At 36.2% G+C, this 27,587-nt stretch overlaps 1 protein-coding gene across 2 annotated transcripts; it reads left to right on the top strand.

Annotated features, from left to right (window-relative positions):
* Window positions 1-39: 39 nt before the first annotated feature.
* On the top strand, window positions 40-27,587 carry ttc6 (tetratricopeptide repeat domain 6). 2 transcript variants are annotated; one of them, XM_043262305.1, is made up of 31 exons: window positions 40-145; window positions 688-1,578; window positions 2,474-2,635; window positions 2,833-2,963; window positions 4,610-4,771; window positions 4,954-5,113; window positions 5,650-5,754; window positions 6,276-6,377; window positions 7,152-7,229; window positions 7,581-7,945; window positions 8,219-8,669; window positions 8,894-9,023; window positions 9,757-9,932; window positions 11,211-11,347; window positions 11,471-11,640; window positions 14,149-14,269; window positions 14,507-14,666; window positions 15,224-15,306; window positions 15,683-15,759; window positions 15,981-16,138; window positions 17,160-17,294; window positions 17,441-17,617; window positions 17,722-17,862; window positions 17,967-18,080; window positions 18,261-18,380; window positions 18,827-18,900; window positions 20,718-20,928; window positions 22,130-22,282; window positions 22,882-23,055; window positions 23,151-23,376; window positions 26,841-27,587. In XM_043262305.1, exons 2-31 carry the CDS (start codon window positions 883-885, stop codon window positions 26,996-26,998), a joined length of 5,307 nt encoding a protein of 1,768 aa, XP_043118240.1. In that variant the 5' UTR covers window positions 40-145; window positions 688-882; the 3' UTR covers window positions 26,999-27,587. The 2 variants fall into 2 exon arrangements, with proteins under 2 accessions (XP_043118240.1, XP_043118241.1); XM_043262306.1 differs by lacking the exons at window positions 40-145; window positions 688-1,578; window positions 2,474-2,635 and having other exon boundaries at window positions 2,857-2,963; window positions 4,998-5,113.

The following is a 27,587-nucleotide window of genomic DNA, read 5'->3' as shown; positions in this document are numbered from 1 at the left end:
GCACGCGCAAGGCTACTGCCGGTTGCTAGGAGACGCCGTGGCGTTTCTCTGTTTGAGTTTCTGAGGTAAAAAGCTGAAGTTATTTTTCGGCCGATGCAATTTAATTTAAAGTACCTTTTCAAGGTGGAAATGCTTTCACGAAAAGGTAAGAGGCTTTTAAAGAATAGTTTAAAACCTTTTGGTAAGAATTGTTGAGTCACGGCATGATTAAAAACAACTTCAGACAGAAAGCTAACTTAGCTGGCTAACTTTGTTATATACGTTAGCGTCAGTAGCTTCGAATCGTCAAATGCAGTTTAAACTTTTTTATTATTATTATTATATATATTTTGAATTTGTCTTTTTATAAGTAGCACAAACGTGTAAAGAAAATGAATAATGATTATTTAACACGCGTGAGAATAGAGAGGACAGATAACGCATTACAAAATTTAATCGATATAACTGAACTAAGACTTGTAATCTAATATTTTGCAGATATAGTTCTTTTAACAGACTTGACACAAATGTGGACGTGAAATTTTTCAGAAATGAGCATAAAAGGGTGTGTGTGTTTGTTAAAAGTAAACACACACACACACACACACACACACATACACATATATATATATATATATATATATATATATATATATATATATATATATATATATGCATACATCTGTTTTGTTTCCTATTCGGTTCCAGGATTTTCAATATATGAAGCACCATATGAATTAAATCAGAAGTAGACTTCTTTCTTGGACTTCAGGTGTTACCTGTCATCACAGATTTCCCCCTCATCCTGACAAAACCCAGCTGTGTTGGGTCTCAAATAGACTTTCACTTTCCTCTCTTCTGCAAGCTGCCCCCTAAATCCATGTCTCAACAAAGACCTACAAAATGAGCCGGGGTCAGAGCACAAGCCCAAACATTTCCTCCACAGACAAATCAGGGAACACAATGGATCTTCCAAAACTTAAAATCAGGCATGGGATTGTCAGAAAACCCATCATAGCCTCTCTCGCAGGGACCACCAAAGCAGTATCCTTGTCCCAAAGGCCACAACCTCCCGCTAAGCCCAGATCAGAGAGGCCTTTATCAGCAGGTGGATCTCACGAATCTTGCACCCTTGCTCAGCAGGTTTCAGGTAAGGAGACGAAAAACTTCAGCAAACGACAGTCCACTTTCATTGGAGGTCAGAATCGGCTGGATTTGGGCAGCTGTAATGACTATGAGGTGCCGGGCTCTGTGAATTCAGCGCAGAATGGGCATAAAAGAGCGCAGGGAGGAAAGAGCGAAAAATTCCGGGAGCCCGATAAACCTAAAACTCTCTCCAAACACAGCAGCTCCCAGGGCCGTATTATCAGAGCTGGCTCAAGCGCCATCCAAAGCATCAAATCCACCTCTGAACTGGTAAATGAAGCCAGACTTATTGCTGGACCTGAGCTGCCGGATGAGGTTGACCAGCAGAGGGCGCCAAATGTGACCTTTGCAGATGCATTAATGAAGGGACGTGGGCACATAGGGGATAATAGTGGTGCTTTTGTGCATTCTGTGGAAAGAGAAGCTGGATACAGTAGCAACTCTGATGAGAAGGTTAGCATTTTATTTTATTTCACTTCATATAAATTGTTATACATGAAAAGAAGAAGTAGGACACAGCTGCAGCTCTGACGATGAGCTTAGCTGTTTTTATTTTATGTATAGTAGCATTTTATGTGTTTAATAGCATTTTTATGTTATTTTGATTTTCTGGATTATAATGAGGTTAGCTGTTTATTTTATATTATTTAGAATTAAGCATTTTATATATTTTTTAGTTTAATAGTTTATTATTTTATTAAATACTTTTGTTTAGGAGGACCCAAATGCATGCTCAGTACATTATTAATTTATTTTATTATTTATTTTTATTTTATATTATATTGAAAGAGTAGTTACATAGCTGCAGTTCTGCTCAAGTTGGCTTCGTTTTTATTTTATTCGTATTATTTTTTATTATGTATTGTCTCCAAACAAATTCACTTTCATGAGCTATTATTTTTATTACTATTTAAAACCGAACAAACGTTGTTGAACTTGTATGTCTAATGTAATGAGATATTCAAATTTGGCTTAAGTGTCCAAATACTTCTTGAGGTCACTGCATGTGCAACATGTCAGTATAATGAGATATAAAGACCGATATTACACAAACTGTTTTGGGATGGTGTCAACATGCACAGTATAAATCTCCTATCTGAAGTGCTACAGTAAAACACAGCAAAAGGACAAACTGTCAGTTTCAGAAACCCCAGAGGCAACAAAGGAGCCACACATTTGTTTTTTTTCGAGCCCTGATGAGCTTGTGGCTCTGATATACTGTATTGAGTCTCATAGCAGCGCGGGAATCTGTAGCATTTCCTGTTAGTACATTCTGATGGGTAAAGTCATAGGCTTGGAATGAAAACTTCTAAGAATGTTTTTTAAACTTATGTTTATTTTTATTGAGGGGCCAACTCAAAGAGACACCTCGGTTGCAAAAGAGAAATGTTCCCCAAGACCAATGTGCCGTTCACCTGTGTCATCTGGTCTCTACAAGACTGAGTCAGTTTTACGAAAGCATTCTGATATTGGCTCTGATGGTGGAGGACTCGAAGATCTCTCATCTCAGGTAAACTATAACAGTTATTTGATTTATACAGTTACTAAAAGTTGAAAGTTGTGCAATCGACCTTTTTAAAGTTAGTAAATATGAGCAATAGTAGAGTGGTGCTGAATGTATTAGATCAGATACTTCCTACAATTTATGTAAATAGTTTTAATAGGCCTAAATACTGTTTTTTTTATATATATATATATATTTTTAAGGTGACCAATGAAGATATAATAATGACCCATGGATGTAGCTTGACTCCAGTTCAGAGACCAGAAAAGACATGCCAACAGACCAAAACCATTCAAGGCCTTTCACTACTGGCAACCTGGACACCTAAAAAAGAGTATAAAATATTGAAGTGATAAGTGACGTACAGTGGCCCCAAAAAGTATTTGGACATAAATAGTATGCATTTTTATCCCATTAGATAGCGAAATATCAAAGCAGGTTTCACTTGGAGTGGAGCAAGTTTTTGTCTTGGAATGTTTGTTTTTGATCAATGACATTTAATCTTCTATTGTTTTGGTGATTAAATATTATATTAACACACTACTATTAAAATTATTATACTCAAGCACTTACCACGAGCTTTCATATGTTAGTCAACACATCAAACTACATCGCCTACATCTTTTAAGCATGACAACAGTTCATTGTTAAATGTCATCCAATGCAATGACATTCAGACATTTTTAAGTGAGTCATCAATGTCCAAATGCTTTTTAGGTTGCTGTATACTTGACTTTATGCATTATGACACCAAGGTTCACTAATCTGTGTGTTGATATATTGGCATGTTCCACTTGCTATCAGCATGTCAATCTCTCAGCGCATCGCTAGCGGAAGGGCGCAGAGGGTGGCCTTGGACGCAAATGATCATCTAGTTTCACGCTACCTGAGAAGAGCATCCAAAGCTGTCATCAGCCCTATTTAGGGAGCAGTAACACAGCGAGTAATTGCCCGTCACGTACTCCACTCATCTGTGTTGCGGGTCTGTCTGGAGCCAGCGCACCCACGCATCCCTCCTCCCGACCTCTCCAGCACTCACCTGAGAGCTGATAACGCAAGATTTACTACCTGTACGGCTGGACCTGCGCCACTCCCTCACTCTCGAAAAAGAGCCTTTTAATTACTAGCTTTTTCCAGTCACAAGGGTCACTGAAAGGTTCCTGTTGGATGCGGTTGAGAGGGTTTATTTGAGCGCCGCCTGCCTACGGGGCAGATGGATAGCGGGGCAGGTTGAAGGTTCCTCCTTGGTTCAGGAATGTTTCTTTTCAGTGCAGGAAGGGCCAGTGACTTTGGTGTGACCTTCGAGGTCTTTCGATGAGGCTTAACCGTGCCAGAGTGAGGTGATAAATCTAGCCTGTCACAGGCCAGAGTGAACGAAACGTACGCAATAAATTGGCGCTGTCAGTGGAGCCGTGGGGACGTGGGTGGCGGAGGGCCTCTCCTGCCTGTCTGCAGTTTAAGGAACACAAAGGGCCCACACACAAAGTCAGTTCTGAGGTTGTTTCTCCCGCTGTCTACAGTTCAAACAGTGGTGTGAAGTTATGGCAGAGACGATCTGTGTAAATAGACTGACTCGTCATCTTTTTATGACGGAATATAGGGCCTATATCACATAGAGCTGGCACCCAAAATGGTTTACATTTAAGGTCCAAGAAATGTTCTTGTGAGACATTGATACCAGATTAAAAATCTTTACAATTATTACTGTAATGAAAATGTATTTATTTATATTGGGTCATGAAACATAATTTCAGGCTGTTGAATACACATTGGAAACCATTGATTACACTGAGACTAGTGAGCAAGCAAGCATTATTTGTTATATATAGTGGTCTGAGACCGCTAATATAAATGCTTTTATTTTGTATTTGTCATTTTGCTTTGGAAGAGGCCATGTTGGTCCACGTTTTATCAAAGGGGTTTTTTTAAAGAATGTCACAGGGTTTTTTTCGCCCCTCTAATTGTTTGTTCTGTCTGCAGTGCAGAAGGATATAAAACCATTCACCATTTGTGTACCATTCCTGCTAGTCAAGTCGTGCCTGTTGAGTTACAACTTGCTTCTAGAATTTGCCACACTGCAAGAGCACAGTTTAACCAGCAGAGGACAGCACTTGGACACATATCTCATCCTGACATGCAAAGGTATAATCTACAGTCACGTTTCTTTTAGAATGCTTATCATTAAAACTCATTCAGGTCACTAAATGTAACTCTTCCTCTTAAAGCATTGTACCTGTACGAGTCACTCTAAAGATGTATGTCCAAGCCAATGTGACGTTTCAAGATCCAATGACGTACCGTTTGTGTTTTATTACTCATTGTAGGCTGGTGTGTGAAGGTGTTTCTGTTGATTCTGTTGGGGTTTCAGCACAGAGAGACTGCATTTCCCACTTGCCTAAACAGACGTCAGATGCTTTGGAGGATTGGCAGAAAATATCAGAGTATTACGTGGAGAGACCAAGGATTATGATGTGTGGACGTGCTGTAAGAAAGATCTATTATTTTATGACTCACCGTCAGTGGCTTTCATCAAAATGACTAATTCGTGACATTGACAACTAGGTCTGTTGAATTAAAACTAAGGCTCTGGTTTTAAGGAAGTATAGGCGAAACTGTTTTGCTTGAGAGAGGCAGTGATTTATGATAGGAGAATTATGCTATTTAGTCCATTATCAAATATGCAGTAAAGGTTAGTTAAAACAGACTTTTGTCTGTCACCTTTCTGAGATTATATGTAAAACACTTGTTTTTAAATTTTGTTCAATCATAGTAGTGTTTAATTAAATCAAATTATACCCAGTTTTCCCCATTGTACTTGTAATTTTCTGTCGCTAGATGGCATTAGAGACACTTTAATTAACAGACGAATTAAAGATGTACACATTTCTTAATGTTCAAGCTCTTGGGTTGGTTATTATTATTAAACTGTTGCATAAGCCCACTGATCATTATTAGAATTCTTTTATTTGATTTTTTAACAGCTCCAACATCCAATTATTGTAATTCTTTATTTCTCATAGGCAACATTGTGTCCCAGTGAGCTCAGAATGTTCTGGAGCCCAGCACCTCCTAAATTCATCTTCGCCCCCTGTGTTATAAAAGACATACTTTTCCCCAAATACCAGGTACAGAAGCTTGATTAGCAGACTTGTGCTTCCATCTCAGTGTGCTGGGACTTTTAACAGAACCTTTTTTCTGCAGAAATCACTGCATGCCTCCTCCTGTCAGCTTCCTGCATTTATGCTGTAGACTTCCTCATTCAAAGAAGATCTCAGAGCAGCTCTGTGCCTCTACACTAACAATGATACATGCTTCTTCTGTGTTATTATCTTGATTTGAATGCATTTTTCTTGTAAGCGAATAATAGAAGCGAAATGAGGTGAAGCACTTGAGGATGATCCTGTCAAGAGTTTAAATTAAAAAAAAGCACTTGACTTACCTGTTAATGCCCGCTATTCGCATAATTTATTGCTATTAATATGATCTCGATCATATTTCCTTTGAGCTGGCTCATGTTAGGAATATTAAATTCCTCATGTTACCTTCTGATCAGAAAAATAACCGAAGTGCAATCTTGTTCCAGTGTTATACACATTTATGCTGTAACTGCTCTAGCTTACATTTTTATTAATTTTTATATCCTCAGATAACCCAGGCAAACCTGTGCAAAGAGAGTCTGTTGGATGAGCTGCACAATGTGAAGGAATCAGTTAGCCATGTGATGGACACAGAACAGGTTACGTCTAAGGTTTGTTTATTTCATTAACCTTTTTTTTCACATAGTTTTGTAATTGACAAAATTACATAACCATGAAACTCTATACAAACATTTTTGTATATTTTTATTCTATTTTTTTATCTTTATGTGTTCAAAGGTTTGTGGTCAGTACGATTGTTTAAATATATTATTTATCAAGGATGTATTAAATTGATCAAAAGAGGCATTTATTTGAATTTCAATTTTAAACACATGTTCTTTAAAAAAAAAACATTTTAAAATTTTAAAATCACATTTTTCAACATTCATATTCAGAAATATGTCAGCAAATCAACATATTAGAATGCTTTCCGAAGGATCATGTCTCACTGAAGAACATTAAATTTGAAATATATCAAAAGTTATTTTAAATATTATTTTTTACTATATTTTGATCAAATAAATGCAGCCTTGGTGAACATAAGAGATTTCCTTTAAAAAAATCTAATGGAAAAATGTTTTTTAACAACTGTAATATTGCACATAGTCTCTACATATTTAATACTTGCATAATAAGGCTATACATGCAAGAATTAGAACTACTTAAAGTAGGTTTTTAAGCAGTATAGAATGTAACAATGCAGAAGTCTGCTGTCTCTGCTGTGCTAACTTTTCATATTTGTCTCCGTACAAAAAAACGGAAGAAAAAAAAGAAACCAAAGAATTGTTGGTTTGCATTCATGTCACTAACTCCAGTGAATTCTCAAGGACCATTTTATGAATAACACTGTTGGACATTGTCTAAAAACTTGGCCTTGTCCCCAGGAAAATGTCTCGCCTAAGTGTAAGTCTGCGGCAGGCTTCAGAACACCGACTGCCTCTGGGTTCATCTCAGCAGAACAGGTTGAAATTCTAGTTTTGATGTTGGAGAATCATTTAATGAATTTCTACTACTTTTTATTAGTTAGCCTTGTCTCCTCTTAGATAAAGATAAACTCTCAGTAAGATAACAACTGTGCTCCTTTTTGGGGGTTTAGCTATGTTTTTAAAATCTTTTCAACATCTCTGCAATTTTCAGTTTCTACCACTAACAGATCTTTTTTTCTCATTTCTATTGTGTAGCCTTCAGTCTTTTTTTTTTTTGTAGTATCAGTCTTTTTAATGTAACACTTGGATGCAAGTTGTTCTGCTCCTTTGTAGGAGAAATGAGCGCAACCAGACTTTCACCTCTTGTAATATCCTGTCTCCCTTCAGGGGTTTCAGGCGAGACGGCCTTGTTCTGCCCCTCACTTAACCCCAGATCTTGAGCCCCATCTTCGGCTGCAGTCTAACTTCACCAGCCTTTCCCAGGAGCTGGAGCATGTGCGGCAGCAGCGGGAACAGAACTCAATCTGTGCAGCTTTGGCCAAAAAATCCCTATCCATTGCCAAACAGACAAAGCCTCAGGAGGTTCACAAAGAGCCCAAGTCATCAGAGCGGCCCTGCCAGGTCCCAAACCACAGGAGGAACAAATGCAAAGAGAAGGCAAGGGTGTCCAAGAAAAGAGGAAAAACACTCAGCTCCGTCAAGATGGCCTATGTTTGGAAAAAACTGAGCGAGCCATCACGGACACTGAAAAGGTTTTTTTTTTTTTTTTATTTTAGAATTACAAAACAACACACAAATGAGACATTGAATGTAAACCAATGGTATAAAACAGACTTTTACAGCAATTTATGATGGTGTAAATCTTGTATTAGATTGTGCTAAAAGGAATATTTCTGTCCAATTAGTATTCTATAAGAAACCATTTTGAACACCTGTTTTTTTTTTTAATTTATTTTTTTAAACAACAAATCTGTTGTGATTTTTGAATTAATGAGGTGTTTATTGTTCCTTTCATTCTCTAAAAGGAGTGAGTCTCTGTGTCAGTTAACATGGGAGTCTAAAACCTCCAAAGGGCAATTTTCGCTCTTCCCCTGCCCCAGTCTGCCCATGCTCCTGGATTTTGAGACCTTTGTCACAGATCATGGTGGGATACCTGACACGACACCACGAGAGTGGGTCAGAGAAATATGGGATGCCTGGTTTGATGAAGTCTTTCCCCCTCTTGAAAATGTCCAGAGTGCAGGCTCTTTTTCTGGTGGTCTGAAGGAGAACCAGGTTCCACAGGATGAGATCCAGGATCTGGACAAGGTGGTTTTGGATGAAGGTCTCAATACAGTTGATTTGGAGCATGCCGTGACCAAACTGACCCAAAATTTGACTGAAAATGGAAAGCACAGTGCCTTTGACCATTGTCGTCGTGGAGCACTTTACATCAAACTTGGCTATCTCAGGCAGGCCCTTGAAGATCTCAATGCTGTAAGCCTTATTTTCTTGTGTTTTATTAGTGATGCAATCACAAGTAAGCATAATTAATACTGTTGCTCATAAGTTTTTCTTCAGCGTTAGCTCATTTCAAAACGGTTAATTTCAGAAATCATTATCCAAACAAACTAGAACAGAGCGTTCTATAGATGCAACCTGATTTTCTGCTTAGTTTATTGTGTACTAATGATCGATCTGTTGTTTTTCTATTTTTAAAGGCCATCTCCCTGGAGCCCCATTTACTGGATGCCTACTGGCACAGACACCACATCTACCTGCTGAGAAACGACCCCGATAGAGCTCTGGACGATCTAAACGTCATCGTTGAGAACAACAAGAAGCATGCAGGTGTGTGCATGAGTCTACTTGCATTACTAGACAGCAAGGAGACAAGATACTGATACAATACTAGTGCATGCTACTTGACCTTTGTATTGGACCAAATAGAGCCTATATGATTAAAGGGCACATATCAAACCAAGATTTACATATTTTGAAATAAAAATATTTGATTCTTATATAGACTTGCTTATACAGACATACTCCAGCGTTTGCATTGGTGAGTGTCCTCCTCTGTTCGCCAAGATCATTTATGAAAAAAATAAAACATAAAAACAGGTCACATTTGAAGCAGAAACATTATTATTGGAGCTAAATTATTAAATTAAAAATTTAACAGTAGTTACAAATTACAAATTGACAGAATTATTACAATTTGAATTCAAAATAAAACTACAATACTAAAATAAAAGCTTATTCAAAATATTCTAATAGCATATAAGTAGTACTAAAAACATTGATTCAGATTTTGTCTTGATAATACTGTGATAACCCTGAGTGCATTAAGATATGACCAGCCACATTATAATAAAAAGTAGCATTATAATATACAGTAAATGCCCACACAGTGTTCTTTAGCCTGGCCCCAATCTTGAAGGCTCAAAACAGCCTGTTTAATTGTAAAGTGTAAATAGAATTTAAAATGCTCATGTAATTGTCAATTATTATATTTCTGGCGAAATATACAAAACCTTCTTTAGAACAGCATAGAAACTCATGACTGATGCCAAATGTGTTTCAGACGCCTTCATGTCTACAGCAGAAATCTACAAACAAAGAGGGGAAACCGCCCTGGCTCTATTCAGCTACACCCAAGCCATCAAAGTCAATCCAGATGATGCAGAGATCTACTTTAAGAGGGCAAAGATGTATGAAAAGATGGGCGAGATGCTGTTGGCCATGGAGGACTATGCTAAAGTGAGCCTTATAAAAGTTAAAACAATCTAATTAGATTTGCATTTTCAGAAGCAAAAACCAGGACTTGCAAGGTGATGTGTAATGGACTAATCACAATTAACCATGACTCTATTGAATCTAATCAGGTAGAACAAACTGTCATACATGAGGAATTCAATTTTCCCTGACCTTTGGAGATAAAAGTTTATTGTACTATGAAAATATACAGTCCTATAACCTTCATAAGTGAAGAGTTCTGTAATTCTCCCAAGACCCCATATTGAACTTAAGCAGCAAAAAGTGGTTTCTGAATTTCTGAATTATGAAAATATTTTTCATAGTGCCATAAAGTATCTTTTATAATGTCAGCAAAGCCTATTTTATATCCAGAAATTTGACATTTTGATATCCCTATAAGGCACTGTAAGTAGGATAGATACATACTCCTTTTCCATGTTTTTGCTTGTGGCTGCTTATTACTGTTTTATTGATTGCTTTTTATATTCTAACCTGTGAAGTACTTTGAGTTGCATTTAATATATGAAAGGTGCTTCCCGGTCAAAACGTATTGTAATTATCGTTCTCAAACACCAAAAGAAATGCAGATAAATGTGTTAAATGTGGAATAATTGTTCCTGTCTATGTGTAGCACCTGCACATCATTGCTGCTGTCTGATGTTACCAGTTTGTGCATTTCAGCATGAATTGTTTTGTGAACCTGTCAGAATGTGAAATAGGCTTTGCAGTAAAGCTGTTGGGGAAAGTCAAAATCATCCTGGGTGAGAGAACTGCAAAGTGCAGCTTCTCACTTCACTTTTGAAGGGGACCTTTCTTAAAAGCACAGCAGGAAAAAAGAGCCACTTAATGGTCCGTTTAACTCTAAGGATCAGAGAGAAAGTGGGAAATGGTTTTTGGGGGAAAAAAAACGAAGTAGACCTATTTTTAGCACAATAAAAGATGTTTGAATGGAATCTGTATTGCTTTTTTGCATTGCAATCACTGTCAGAAGGCTTTTTGAATTGGTGTTTGCCAGGTGTTATTTTTGCACTCTTTAATCACTGTAATTAGCTTGCATTAATTTTAGTGGACAGAATTAGTCAGTTTTTCAAAGCTTATCTGAGCAGAACACAGTTGGCAGGCACATCATGCACTCTAAATATAAATTCAAGATCTGTTTGAGTTTACAAATGAGTGCTGATAATGCTGAGCATAAAAGATTGTTGCTTAAGCTTTGGCTCAGTCATTACAATTTGCATGCAACATAAAAGGTTTTAAAAATAAATCCTTTTTGACTCTTAGACCTTCACCATCGACTCCACAAGGACAGATGCAATGATGATCCATGGAGTACAGCACTTCAACACCTCCAAATGGATGCAAGCCCTGGAAGACTTCTCTCTGCTGCTGAAGCAAGAACCTGGGAATGCTACAGCCAGGTCAGGATTACAATGAGGTTTATATACCTCATTTAGCATGTTTCGTTTGTTTCCTGCTAAAAAAAATACTTTACATCTTTGCTGATGGGTTTATCCAATTATACCTTTTTTTGCTCACTGCAGAATATACAGAGGAAGGATCTATTCCAAGCTGGGTCAGTTTGAGAAGTCTATCGAAGACTTTTCTCTGGCTGTGCACTTGGATCCCAGTAGCTGGTTGGCGTTCTACCACAGAGGGTGTCTGCTGAGAGAGATAATGCCTCATATGGCCTTAAGAGACCTCAGCACATCTGGTAACACGCACATGCTTGATATAACACATGAAAATGTGCAATTTTCACAGTTACTCAATATAAAGACGTAGTACTTTGCCAACATTCCAAGGCACACTGATGAACATGGGTATGTTTAAGTAAAATTTTGAGGTCTGACTGTTGAAAATGCAGGATGATTAGATAGATGGTTCAGTCATGGTTGTTCAACAATCAATTCAAAAGTTACACATGAGTGTTTTTCTTATGATTTCTTCAGGAAGCTCACAGGAATTTATTTTTTTTTTTTTAAACCAGATCTCTTTAATATCTTTGATATCTCATATGCCTTTAATGTTTCTTCTTGACAGCAATGGGGCTGCATCTGCTTCTCTTTTTTTACTCTTGAGAGAAAATTTTGGATTTTATGGAGGCTAGTTTCTGATTGTATTTAGGAATTATAAGAGATCACAATTCAGATATTTTCTGAATATATATATGTAAATATATTCTTACTGTACACTAACAATTTGTCTCTTAAGGTGCTACTATTATGGGTTATGAAAGATATTCATATTTTGGTTTTGGGAGTCCCCAACAAGAAGTTGATATGCATGCACGGTCAAAAAAACACTTTCGTTTTCTTATAGTATGCTTTTATTTTTACTAACTCCTTGACGATTCGTTCAACAAATAATTTTTCCAAACCCCTCCAGTGATTGGTCAATTTCATTTGAAGAAGTGTTTGTGAGCTTTTAATTGTTCAAAAGCAGCACCTAGTGGCAAAGAATGAATTTACATTTTCATTCAGACCATGAAAAAGACCAACAAACGGGAGGGCAATATGCTTATGTTTTATGTTGACATAAACGTGCAATGGTTTGGGACTTGTTTAAAAAATGATTCGGAGTCGACTTTATTTTGAGAGACAATAACTTTATACACGTGCACCTTTATATTTAAACCTTTGCGAGATGTTTTTATTTACTTAGAGCTGTGCTTCACACTGCATGAAAGTTCATTTTCATCTATAATTGGGTCACTTTAAGGACTTTTAGGAGAAACATCTGAGACAAAGCTTTCAGCTTATAATGTTAGGATATGGGCAATCAGATATCAATATGCTCTGTTGTGATGTCATATACATAAAGATTTCTAAATGGCCCATTTTTTAGCTTAGACTTCTTGAATGGTCTTGGGAAGGAAATCCTGTTTTCCGTGTCTTTGATCTAAATCTTTAAAGAAAGCCATTTTGCGCACAGTTATGCACCATCAATTGGGCCACTCTCATAACATCTTATGGCACACAGCTGCATTTTATCAGTTTATATGAGGATGTTAATATCACTACTCGGCCAGCAGAACAAATAAGAGCCATCAAGTCTTATCATACATGGTTTTGGCAGCTGTAATTTACGGCTTTGATCTCGTAAGATTGGAGGAATATTTTGTCAGTGTTGTCTACTGCAAACTGAACAGCTTCATCAGTAAAGTGTTTTACACTGCCCACCTAAGCACTGTGGTGCTGTGTAACAGGAGTGTAGGCGTGAGTAGAGCTTCGGCACTGAGCCTATTTTTGTGACATGTACCATGCAGAAAATACTCAGCAGAAAATGTACTTTTAAGCCAATTTATCAACATGATCTTTTGCAGTATATGAAGCAATAGGAATACTGTTGTCAGGCTTGATGAAAGGTTCACATGTTTGCAGCACTTTGAATTTCATGAGATCTGAATAAATTACAATGCATCATATTTGCTAAATGTAATCCAATGCTCATTTCTTAGAAATATTTTATGTTGCTGATTCCTAAAATAGTGCATAGAATGTCACACTTTCTCACAAATTATGATGCATATGACGTCTAGTTTTTTCCATGAATCACCAGGAAATCTGACACAAATACATGGTTCTTTCTCCCTTTGAGCCAGGTTACATCTGTTTCTTTAATTCTTCAGCATTTTTCAGATGTATAAATGATTATGAAGACATTATTTCATGCCTTGTACTGATTTTGCAGATTGTAAGTTAAATAATAGATTTTAGGTTTTCTTTTTGTAATTATAACCAAAACTTCTGGCTGCTGTTGTCATTTTTATAAGTGCAATAAAGCTGATAAATACATTTAATTTAATAATTTGAACAATCTTTCTTATTTTGTTAAACTGTACATGATGAAAAGTCTTTATTGACTTTTTATTTAGGTATAATATTAGGCCATTTTGCAAATCAGCAGAAATTGTATTAATTGCATTATTCTCCGTGGCCAATTCCTTGATAACCTTTTTTATACAGTACTGCTGTAGTTAATTAAATACACACAACAGTTGAATAGAAATCACTTGTATCTTTTGTATAGAGAAATACAGACTTCATGTCAGCACTCTAAGATACTGTATTATCATATTTACATTACAATTTATTGGCAGATACCGATAATGAAAATGGTGCTTTTGAGATCATATGCTAGAATTTTGTGCTGAAAAGTAAAACCGAATGCTTTCATAGTCCTCTTAGCCATGTTTTGTCTGTATATGTCTGTGTTATAGTACTCATCAATGACAATGCAGTAAACCTGAGTGCATTCCTGCACCGCGGTCTGGTCTACATGACGCTCCGGCGCTGGCGGCAGGCTATGGCTGACTTTGAAGCTGTGATCAAACATGACAGGTGATGTCCCAGCCTCCTCCACTCTGTGACGAAAAGTCCTTCATTTTCTTTTGTTGCACCAGTGCAGCAGGCCGTAGTTGAGAATAAATTTATTGAAGCTTGAAACTCTTTGAAAGTTACTTTTCAAAAGATCTCTTCTTGGTGAAAAGTGACACAAAGTCTCTGAGCAGCTTATTTAAAATCAATGAAATCATATCTGAGTCATCATCTCTTCTCTCTGTGTGCACATCTCTAAAGTCACAGTAGATTTGCGGCTGTTGCCCACGTCAGTTTGGGACTGATCTGTATGCTGAATATGGGCCGCCAATATGAGGCCATCAGAAGGTTCAGTAATGCACTGAAGGAGGAACCGACCTATGTAAAAGCCTACATATGCAGGGCCAGAGCCTACTTCAACGTAAGCCGCTGTTATATGGATGACTTGGAGTGCATAAAAGCATAAAAAGATGAACAAATGTATTATCAGTGTGTTTAAATGAAAAAAGCTTAAATAGATCTTAATCAGGGTATCACCCTATTTCATTTTTGGCAAGAGTGACTGTGAGGCTGTTAGGAATAATGTAGTTTCGTCTGATTTCACTTGCAGGGGAAAAAAATATTTTAATTGCTTAAGGTAAATTTAAGTAAATATCAAGAAAATGTAAAAATTAATCCAACAAAATGTATTGTTAGACATATTCAATATACATTTTTCCTAAATGTTTTGCTATATTTATAAATATAAATATGCATGTGTGATAATTAAAAAAGAGCATTTGGTGATTTTATTTGACTCCGCTTTTATTGTGTGTCTATTTCCTTTTGTCACTTATTTCTGATCATTGAATCTGAAAATAATCAGAATCTGATATTTTAACTGATTATTATTATTTTTGATTTTTGGCTACTTAAATATTTTATTTTAATGTAGATTTTGTAAAACTAACTAAAACAGTGCTCTTGTATTTTTCACAGGTGAATAATCTGAGTAGAGCGGTAAAGGATTTGACTCGAGCCATACATATAAAGCCAGATGCTTATGATCTGCACATCTTGAGGTAATTGAAACATTTGCATGTCCTTGAATTTATTTTCCAGTTGCTGTATGGTTTATAGGAGATCAAAAACCTAAAATGCTTCCTTTATGACCCTTTTTCAGAGTACCACCGTTTTTATTCTGACCCAAGGCTGTGAATGATAGAAGTACAGTTTGTTCAATAAGTCTTACGATTAATTGTGAATATGTCTCCCATTTTAAAATGGCTGTGCAAGCAGCTTGAATTGAATTTACTTCCGTCCTTTATTTGTCTTAATTTAAATATCTAACCTTGACATAGGTCCATGACAACAGTCTATTAAAAAAACCTTATTGTTTTTAATTGGTGAAACTCTACTATAGAGTAAAGGTCTTTCCATTTTTGTGTCCTGTTTTAGAGGGAAGTACTTGTATGAAATGAAACAGTTTGACCTGGCTAGCCTCTGTATACGGTACGCAGCAGAAATGAAAACAGGTAATGATCACATAAGATCATTTCACTCTTCAGCAAATTGTCTGCATACTTTTAGTTCCTGATATATCCTTCTCTCTGCCCATCTTTTAATGAGCATCATTAAATCTTGTTAGGCCACCTGGCCCAACTGAAGGTGAAGTAAACCTTGCAGAGAAATGTGGTTTATGTTGCCATAACAACAACTAGACCCAGCTGTAAAGCTCTCCTCTTTTCCGTCACAGCTCTGGGTTTATCACCAGTCCAGCAAGCTGTTGTCCAATCGTTCCTGGGGAACTATGCCAATGCCGTCATCTGTCTTGAGGAAGCGGCTGATAAGTGGCCTTCTCCTCCACATCTCATTCTTCTTGGGAGGACGCTGATGAAGGAGCACAGGTTTAAAGTGAGTCTGAGACTTGTGCAGGGTGTATCTTCGTCAAGCTTTGTCTGGCAGAACTAACAAAACACCTAAACAAACTTCTCCCAAGACACCAACACAAGCAAGCCATTCTTAGTTTGACTTTTTCAGCAGCTTTAGAAATACACCAAAGTGATAAACTAGAGGCTGTGCATTGTTATTTTTACAGGTTTTTTTTTTTTTTTTTTTTTTTTTTTAAACCCAAAATACCGTAAAAAAAGTGATATATTTTAAATATGTGATGCAAAGCTGAATTTTCAGCATAATTTCTCTCCAGTCTTCGTTGTCACATGATCCTTCAGAAATCATTCTAATTTTCATACTTGGTGCTCAAGAAACATTTTTTATTATTATTATCAGTTGTGAAAACAGTTGTGCAGCTTAATATTTTAGATGCTTTTTATACATTGTAAATAAAACAACAAAAATTATGTAAAAATATATGCAAAGTGGTGCTATTTTTTCTTGGTTATTCACTGAATAGAAAGTTTAAAAGAACAGCTTTACTGTCCCTTCTTCTGAATAAAAAAATATTTTTACTGACCCCAAACCTGTACACTTATTGTAATCTTAATTTATGAAGAAAAAAATTGTCTGTTTTAATGTAGTTTTGTTAAATTAATACGATTTTTACATTAATACATTTTTTTTGTTTGTTTTACAGCAACTTGGAACATTAATACAGAATTTAAGTGAAATGTGCTTTTAGTCTTGTTTTGCTGAACCATTCTAGAATTTAATGAGAAACTGTATTAGTTCAAACATTTGAGCATGGCACTAACAATGCCAGGGTCGTGGGTTTGAATCCCGGGGAATGCATGAATGTTATAAAATTTGTACCTTGAATGTAATGGATGTGTCTGCAAAATGCAAATGCAAAAGTCTTTCTGTCAGCATTCTGTAACTTCCGTTTCCTCTCATAAAGCATCTTTTTGTCTGTTAGTAGGCAGTATTGTAAGCTATTAATTCTGCAGATCTTCTATGATTTATATTATGTCATACACAGGAAGCAGTGGAGAGTTTCAGAAAGTCCCTGTCACTTTTGGGTACAAATAAAACTAAACTCATTACTTCACAAGAGACTGCGGAGGTGCTCTATCTTATAGGCATATGCTACATGAAACAAAGGCTTTTGTTACAGGTAAATTATTGAATAATAAAGTCAACATTATAACAAATACAATTTTAACATGGATGTAGCATTTTATCACATTCATAAGATGCGTAAGATGTGAAAATAACTAAACAGATGAAAACAGAATCACATCTGTCACTATTCTCATTCAGGAAAGCGAAGACACTCTTCTCCCCCATGCTTTGGATGCCTTTAACAGCGCTGTGAGGATGAACCCAGACCACGCTGAGGCTCACCATCAGAGAGGACTGTGCCGCATACATCTACAAGACTCCACAGGTGTGCAGGACTTTAACAAAGCGCTCCAAATCAACCCCAACCTCTATCAGGTACACCTTAATTTTAGCTCAATGCATGGTCTGTCTGAACTGACAATGTTCTGTGCGATACGTTCAGGATAACACTTGTTCTTTTTTTATTTATTTTTTTCAAGGTGCATCTCAGTCGAGCTGCCCTTTATGGGTTTCAAGGACGATATGCAAAGGCTGTACTCGACTGTAATGAAGCTATCCGGATCCAGCCCAAGAGTGTCAGAGCATACTTGTATAAAGGAGCTCTTAAATTCTATTTGAAAGTTAGTATAAATAGCACAGTTTTGAGCATAATTACCTGTCACTTGAGGCTGATGATCTCTATAGTATTTGAGAGAAATGTTGTGCACTTCTAATCTTGTTTTAGGCATACAAGAGTGCGGTGGAGGATCTGACGATGGCAATCCAGATGGACGGTGCCTGTTTATTTGCTTACTACAACCGCGGCGTATGTTTTCATGAGCTGCAGGATTATGAACTGGTGAGGTTTTTATTTTTTTTCATTTACCCTCTTAGCATTCTTTTTAAGAATAAGTAATGTATATGGGATTACACCGAAATGTATACAAATGCAGGATGCTTTTTCATAACAATTGCACTTCTTTGCATTTTATTGCATACTTGTTCTCTTCCCCCGCATTATTTCGCTTTAATCTTCAAGGCTCTCAGAGACTACAGCATTTCGCTGCTCTTGGGCTATAAGACGGAGCTAGAGTTGAAAGTCTTGATAAACCGTGGTCTTCTTTATGTGGAGCTGAATGACTATGGCAGTGCCCTTCAGGTAGGCCACAGTATATATATATATATATATATATATATATATATATATATATATATATATATATATATATATATGATATAATATAAATGAGAAATAAAAAGCATTGATTGCATCTGGCCTGTAATGCATTTGTCTCTAGGATTTTGAAAGGATATTCATCATGAGATTTATAGTGAGGTTTTTCATGTTATATTTTTCATGAAATGTTATTTAAAACTCAGCTTTACATCCATAAATTGACATTTTGGAGATGAAAAAACTGTGTTTCATGAGTTGATCTTTTGGAAATCGATTGGGGTTTCAGAGTAGACATTAAATATAGAAATAAAGACAGGTGGTTTTAGAGGGTGTTTTAAAAATGTATATTGTGTCATTGTTTTGTTAAGATGACTTTGGTAGTGTTTTAATAAAGCAGTAGTAGTGAACATTACTGTGTTTTGTTTCAGGATTTTAAATCTGCAGCGCAAAAACAACCAGAGGATGCAATAATTCTTCATGCGCTGGGCGTTATTCACCACAGGTGTGAGTTGTATTTCGAGTTATCGTTTAGTATGATTGACTGTTTCACAGTGCTAAATTGACAAGCTTAAGCTGAGAACCATTTTCACTCAGCGGTGGCAGTGGGGTCATAATAACAGCTCCACAGCATGTTAAACTGCTAGTGTGTTTAAAATAAAACATTAAGGCTTTAGCCCTCTGAAACACATTATTGCATTTCATGTGGTTTTATTCACTGAGAACTCTTTTAGATGAGTTTTTATTCTGCTATTTTTAGCGATGTACTGATTACACATTATGGATGCGTAATGGAAAATCTAATTTGACATAGTAAAAGTAGCATGTCGCAATCTATGACAAACGTAGGCGAGAACCAATGAGCGTTCGATTATCCTGCAGTCATTTGAAGCAGCAGCATTTGAATTTTTAACAAGTTCTTCAGTCAGGCAAAGGCTTTACTGTTCACAGCCACTAGTCGTTGCTCAGTATAGGGATGAAGATCGCCAAATAGAGGCTTGGATTTGGGTGTATTTTTCTGTCACATAGATCTGAAATATTTGGATTACCGCACACAAATAAAATTGTTTCATTTTGTCATCATGTTGCGTTTTTGGTGTGTTTTATAGTTGTCAGTCACAGCGTGTCGGAAATGTTTGCCCCCTGGCACGTAAGTCAGACATTAAATGACAAGTAAAAACTTAAAACTATTGCAGAAATGTTATTTATTTTAAGGGTTTAAAATGAAGTCTTGTTTAACATAACAAAGGCCTATTTTTGTAAACAAGCTGGGGCAGAAATAACACAGAACAAAATGAAATGTTATCTTTTCATATTAAGTAAACTGTTTTATAATGCAGTTGCAAACAAGGTCATTGATATGACAACTAAAAACAACAAAACAACAATTTCAATATTCATGAGAATCTATTTTTAGATGTAGTCAATACATCAGTTTTGTAAAATGCAGAAAAAAATGTGTATAACACACTACCTCTGCTAATTTGCTCTTGGGAGTATGTTTAGATGCTAAAAATATGTCAGTTTTGTATGTTTTAGTGCTTCTGGAAACATAATTAAAATACATTTTATAGAACAACATTTTATGTAAAATGCATTTGAATTATCATGAGATCACATTGGTAGAAAGAGATAAAAATACACAACACAACTTACAGTATACAGTATTTTTCTTCTCATGGGCCTAAGGCATGAGTTTGAGTGGAAGAACACTATATTATTAATGGTGTCCTGAAACCTATGACATTTGAATAGTTATTAAAGCTCTCTGTGCCGCTTACCGTGCAGGTCTGCATTGAAATGGAGCATTCAGAGCATATCTACTATTTTTATTGATCAACACTCAAAAGGTGCTGCGTTTCCCGAATGCGTTCAGATTGATTTAAATCAGGTTAACAACCTATGACAGACAGGACATCTCATCTCTTCACATGGTCCATATAATATGAAGTATCTTAGTAGCTCACTGATGAGATGCATTGCTCTATGAATTATCATTATCAAAAGGACAGAATGCTTTCGAAATCTCGACATTTGCACGTTTTCATTGCTTAAAGCAGCACTTTTAAATAAATGGCTCTCTACAATAATTGCAGGGTGTTTTTTTTTCTTTTTAAACTGAGACTTCTGGGTGAATTCGCGGCTCACACTGGGAATGTTTCGCAGCTTGTAATTCAGTTTTCAAAAGCTAGAGAGAGGGGACGTTTTTACGGAGCGTTTAAGGCAAAGTTCATAATTAAGCAGACAACTAATTTTCATGTGCAAACAGAATTAGGACACATCACTGAGGGTAATAATCTGCTTTCTTTTTCTGTTTTCAAGACTCGGCCAGTTACAGGAAGCTGTGGATGCTTACAGCCAAGCTTTAAGACTTGATCCCTTCCTGCAAGATTCCCATGTGGGCAGAGGCAATGTTTTCATGGATTATGGGCACAATCACGCCAGGAAACAAGCCCAGAGGGACTTCCTCTCAGCCCTGCATCTCAATCCACTCTGTTCAAGTGCCCGCATTAGCCTGGCGTACAACTTACAGGTAGTGCAAAAATAATTGTCTTGCTCCTTTTTATTTCTCACACGTTGATCTTTCATACCTTGACAGACTTGGGGAAATTCCCAAATGTTTCATTTAAGTCCCTGTGCACATCCTTCTCTTAATCCTCCTTATAGAAAAAAAAAATGTGTATAACACACTACCTCTGCTAATTTGCTCTTGGGAGAATTTGATGTAAAATCTCACTGAATTTTGACAGCAGACTTTTGTATCCTGGCGAATATGAGCGCCGTTGTGATCCTTTGTGAATCTTTCATACAAGATTACTTCTCCCCTCAGCAGAAACTTCTAAGAAACAGACGATTTAAACAGTCTCTACTTAATCCAACTGACGCTTAGGGGACCTAACCGAGATATTATAAAGAATTTTATTTTGAATGGGTAACATAAAAAGGTTTGCACATTACCGCTGTGTTATAAATTGAATTTGTTGCAGTTGTGTTTGTATGGAAGCTTATTTCTGCAATAAAATTAAAAAAAGGTCATTGTGACTTTTTGTCTCACAATTCTGAATACTGAAGAAAAGTTTTAGTGTGAATTCATAACTAGCAATTTTAAAAAGAAAAGTTTTATGAGGTGAAAAGTCACAATTACCTTTTGTGTTTTTGTATTCATTGGCAAAAACGAGCTTGCGTCCTCCGCAGAATAAAAAACAGCATTTGTGATGTCTACTTTTTTACTCAAAGCTATATCTATATAAGATTACATAAGATAAATAAATACATTTTACATTTTTCATTCCTTGCAGAAATAAGATTCAATATTCAAGGCATCAATATTAGTATCTTCTCAGATGCAGCAATATCCTCTACTCAACAATTAATATGCTGAATGATATGGGCAAGATGTGTTATCCCACGTTTCTGAAACTGAAATCTTCTATTTTGTCAGTTGCCTGTTATGGTTTTATGCATGGACTTTGTTGCTAAATTATCTTTCTAAAAAAACAAAACTTTCTTTCGTATTAATTGTAGAAGAACTACTGGCTAGAGACAAACCACAGAAATCAGGTCAACAGTAGGAAACAAACAAGAATGTATCTGATTCCTTTTGGTATTCGTCCTGGCCCTCATTATCTCTGTCTCTTCCCCCGGAGAGGGAAACGTATCTTGCAGACAGCCTGTTGCCTCTCAAGTCTATTGATTTCCACTAATCCATGTCAATATCTTGTCCTCTACTGCAGGTTTTGGGATTCTTCCAGAGAGCCTGGAATCAGTTCACTGTGGCTGTAGAGGTGAACCCTAAATGCTGGGAGGCGTATGAAGGCAGAGCTCTTACCAGCCTACAGATGGGCAACATGTTTGCAGCACTGCAAGACATAAACACTGCTATAAAGGTTGTTAGTAAATATTACTAGAAATAATCAATCAATCAATCATTTTTATTTAAATAGCGCTTTTAACAACACATATTGTATCAAAGCACTGAACAGTATAAAATAGAAGAATACAATGATAATACTAAATAAAAATAAATAAGACAATAAAAAATAATACTTTTGTTTAGCAATGAAGTGATCATCACTTAAAATGTTACAAAATGTTTCTGTTTCAAATAAATGCTATTCTTTTGAAATTAGTATTCATCACAGAATTCTAAATACAAAATGTATCACAGCTTCTGCAAAGCATGAACTAGCACTGTTTTCAAGATTTGTAATAATAAAACATTCACTTAAGCTGTCATGAAGCACAAAGATCATGTAGCACAAAAATTCAGCTTATTACAGGAATAAATAAAACATATTTTAAAATATTTTAATTGTGGTAATATTTTACACACAAATACTGATTTCAAAAACATGAACAAATCTTATCAAGACAAATTTCTTTTTCTTTTTCGTTTTTTTTTACAGAATGTTTTATTTATTTATTTTTTTTAGTTAGTTAGGTGAATTATTCCTATAATATCTGTTCTTGTCTTTACCCTTTTCAGTGTAACCCTCATGCAGAGCAGCTCTTCGCAAACCAAGGTCTGATCCAACAGTTCATGGGAGATAAAGCTAGTGCCATGAAGAATTACCAGACCGCTATCAGCCTCAACCCGGGATATTCCATCGCTTACTTCAACGCTGCTAACCTCTTCTTTTACAATGGACATTTTGAGCAGGTAAAACCAGAGGCAATTTACTACTGACTCCCTTGAGACTTTCTAGACGAGAGCCACTGAGATATATAGTGAGTCTCATTTTTTCTGCGACACAGGCATGCGAGTACTACAGCCGAGCTTTTGAGCTGGACCCCTCAGATGAGTCTGCCATCCTGAACCGAGCCATCACTCACGCTCTGCTGCGGAAGGTCCCAGCATCCCTGCAGGATTTCAATGAGGCTCTCTGCCTTAACCCGCTGTCTGCACATGCCTACTTTAACAGAGCCAACCTGTACTGCTCTCTCAGACAGTTCCAATCAGCCGAGAGGGACCTTACTCAAGGTGAGCCATAGCAGGCTGAAATCACTGCCACCTTTTATTAAAGAAGCAGTATTTTACACTGGTGTACCATTATGTTTCCTGTCAATTTATACTACACTCATCAAAGGTGTGGAATAATTAAGAAAATGTTTTTACAAATAGTCTGTTGAAGGCTGCTTTTATTTGATCAAAATGCATTAAAAACAAAGATATTGTAATGTTATTGCAATTTCAAATAATAGTTTTCTGCTTTAAAATCCAATTTATTCCTGTGAACAAATCTGAATTATCAGCATCATTACTCCAGTCTTCAGTGTCAAATGACCATTCAGATCCTTCATTCTAATATTTTGATTTGCTGCTCGAAAAATAAATACTTTGTTCAATAAGGGTGCATTTATAATAATTAAACAGCTCATTATTTTAAAAAGTAATATTTTAAAGATTACTGATTAAACTCATGATTTTGAGCAGTTTCTTAGCAATGTTACTTGGGCATTTCCCAATGAGAATGGGTAAGAAATTACTATTTATTTTAGATGACTTAGGGGTTCTGCCTGGCAACATAGCTCAAAGGTTGCCCAGTTTATTACTCATCTACAGTGCATAACATCATCAAAAGATTCAAAGAAACTAGAGAGCTCTCTGTGCATAAGGGACAAGGCTGTAGACTTTTGTCAGATGCTCATGGTCTTCTGGCCTTCAGACGACACTGTCATTGACATTACTAAATGGGCACAGGAATACTTGCAGAAACCACTGTCATAAGCCATAAGTACATAAGGGCATACGGTATGGGCAGCTTGCATGTTTTCAAAGGCACTATGAATGCTGAAAGGTATGTAAAGGTTTTACAGTATCATATGCTCCCCTCCAGATGACGTCCATTTCAGGAAAGGTCTTGGGTATTTCAGAAGGACGCTGCAAAACCACATACTGCTATTACGACAGAGAACATTTGGCACATCATAAAAAAGCGTTATTACTGTAAAATTAATACTTTTAGTTTTGAAAAGCGTCCCAACATTTCCAGAATTCAGGTTGTATAAGTGTATATTTAATTTCCTGTAGTTCAAATTGTAGAGCATGTCGCTAGCAATTTCCCAGGCAAAGCAAGAGCTGATAAAAAGGTTAAAAACTTTTAACTGAATGCAATGTAAGTCGCTATGGTTAAAAGTATCTGCTAAATGCATGAATGTAAATGTCATAAACCAATGCACTAAACATTCACATTACCATTTTCCATGTCTTTTAGTCCAGTAGTAAAAAAACATGCTATATTTGTTACTTATTCTTGTTATTCTTCTATTATTATTCTTTATTCATTTTTTTATTTATATTTCAAGCTGGCCTGAGAATAATAACCTTATTGCAGCTAATTTGGTAGCACGCACATATCACTCATTTTCTTATAAATACTGAAGGTTGCATTAATCATCATGTGTCATGAGAGGGCAAGAACGAAAGCTGACTACAGAGTATATTGAGGGTTTTTTTTTTCATTGCTGTATATGAAAAAAGGTTATTATGTTCCAACTTTGAAACTTCCTGATATTAATATGCCAATAATGGTTCCTGACGTTACAAGTAGATTTGTACATCATACCCACTTTCGATGTTGTCTGCACTTAATTAGGTCTAATAACACTGGCTGATATCTCTGTAGAGGGCTTTTGTCAAGAAGAGAGCTGGTGAAAAGATAGCAAAGTTGTCTTTATCCTCAACAAATCCAGACAGTCGTACACGTGCTAGGCTCAGTCCTATACAGAATTCAGTCAGACCTCCCACAAGTCCACTCATTGACTGTCTGATGCAAACTGCACACTGAAATCAATCGCTGTAAGCTTTTTAATGCTTTTGAAAGAAGTCTCTTACGGTCACCTAGGCTGCATTATTTAAGGAATTTCATTAATTATTATGACAATTAACAATAAATGTTTTAAAATGTGATTTTAGTTCAAAGCTTAATTTTCAGCATCTTTACTTTAGTCTTCAGTGTCACGTGATCCTTCAGAAATCATTCTAGTTTGCTACTTGGGAAACCTTTCTTTTTATCATCAATATTAAAAGAAATTGTGCTGATTAATATTTTAATGGAAACTGTGATACATTTTCGCCAGGAATCTTTAATGAATAGAAAGAAAAACATAGAAAAACCATGAAACTTTTGTAGCATTATAAATGCCTTTGCTATAACTTCCAATCAATATAATGCATCCTTGCTGAATAAAAATATTTTAGAATAGCTAACACTTGTTAAATATTAAGTATGACTTGTCCCTCAATAAATTCTTAATTTTCTATTAACTATGACATTTTCCTCAAGAAAGTCTTAACTTAAATTTTTTACTAACTTTATTAATAGTTAGTAAGGTAGTTATTTTTTATTATTCACAAAGAATTTAATTTTATCCTTACTCAATTTAATAATTTTCCTCACAAATGTCCCTAAACTGCATGTAAAAAATGTTCCTGTCTAAATAAATAAACGTTCTTGACCTAAACAAGCTGTAGTGCACAACAGACCTAATGCTCAGTTCAAAGACTGACTACATTAGTGTGTGTGTGTGTGTGTGTGTGTGTTTGCGAGGCAGCTGAATGCTTTGAGCACACACTTTCACAGACAAGAGGACAAGAGCATGATGGGTTTGGCCACATGACTGCCTGGGGAAAAGAAAAAAACAATAACGAATGAAGGAAAACAAATGCAGCAACCATGTCTCTTTACTGCCATACAACTAGAGACAGGTGGTTACTATGGTTACAGTGTAAACCAATTATAGATTTCCTCTTGGCAGGCTGCATATTTATGAAGTTGAAGACAACGATGTGCAAGCATTTCTGATATAAAAAAAAAACAGGGTTTCTCAGAGCCCCTCTGCCTGTGGCTGAAACAGGTGGGATATTAGGAAACAGATGGCCCTCAGTATCTAATGAGTATGTTCTCCGTGAATGGAGTAATCACTTGCTATTCCAGCGTGCGCTTTCAAACAATCTAATTTTGTTAGCCGTAAATAGACACATTGAACACTTATCCTGTAAGTCCTAAAAATGAGTTTTTCAACATTTTCACTCAAATCAAGGCTTTTACATGTGCAAGCTCTTTGAAGCAAAACAACGTCTGTAAAGGTACCAGGCGAGCAATGGTAATTTATGCAAATGCAGATGGCAAATTGCTCGCAAATTGTCCCTCTTGTGTGAACTAAAAAGTAGGTGTCCTCCTATTCGCTGTCTCTCGCAGCCTGATGTTTCAGTCACGAATAAGCACTGGGTGATGTGCGCTAGCCTAATATTAACATCATTCTCTCAGTGAGAAGAACAGAGCTGAGAGAAGAAGTGTGAACAAAGCTGTTTTGGTGAAGACAACACAATGCTACACCTTTCTGTGTAAACAGGAGACTGATTGATAAATGCTGGGGAAGGTGACATTTTGCTCTAACATATCTGTGTGTGTGTGTGTGTGTGTGTGTGTGTGTTTCTTAAAGCTCTAACGCTGCAGCCTGGAGATGCTCTTCTCTATAAGCTGAGGGCTGATGTTCGGGGGCATCTGGGATGGAAGGAGCAGGCGCTGGACGACTACAAAACTGCGGTAGAGCTTCAGGACCCGAGATGCTGCTTAGGGTCGGAGAATGATCAAAATTAGATACTTGCTTCTTGGATTATTATAGTTAGCTAATGCAATACAGTTGTCGAACATTTTGGTCTTTATTTTGTTGCATGCAATCAGTTTAAATTTGTTAAATGTGGGTTTGAAGCTATATTAAAGCAATTATTGAATGTGTGGAAAACAAAGATCTAAAATTGACAATTTAATTTTATTTGTGTTTCGTCCTCCAGCCGTATACCACTAGTCTAATACATTAATACATACTTTTATTATTCTACATTAAAAAAAATTGTATAGTAAATTAACTCAATAATAAATTAGTTTGTAGCTAAATTCAAGTAGAATGTATTTCATCTTTATTTTCAAAAGGCATATTCTTCAATTTAATTCCTATTTCATTTTGAATGAATAAGCCATTTATAAGTTATTGAATCATGGCTTGTTAACTGTAAGATTTTTTAGGGTTTCTCAAGTATATTTTGCATACCAAAGCTGCATTCATGGCATACAAAGTACGCTAAAACATAAATATTGTGGAATTTTATTACAATTATAAAAAAAAACTATTTTAATATGTTTTAATTAAATGTATTCCTTTGTTGCAAAGGTGGATTTTTCAGCATCA

Source organism: Puntigrus tetrazona, chromosome 17, assembly GCF_018831695.1.
Source record: "Puntigrus tetrazona isolate hp1 chromosome 17, ASM1883169v1, whole genome shotgun sequence".
In the NCBI taxonomy this organism is placed as follows: Eukaryota; Metazoa; Chordata; class Actinopteri; order Cypriniformes; family Cyprinidae; genus Puntigrus; species Puntigrus tetrazona.
The sequence above is the reverse complement of the archived record's forward strand: the minus strand, read 5'-3'. Positions and strand labels throughout refer to the sequence as shown.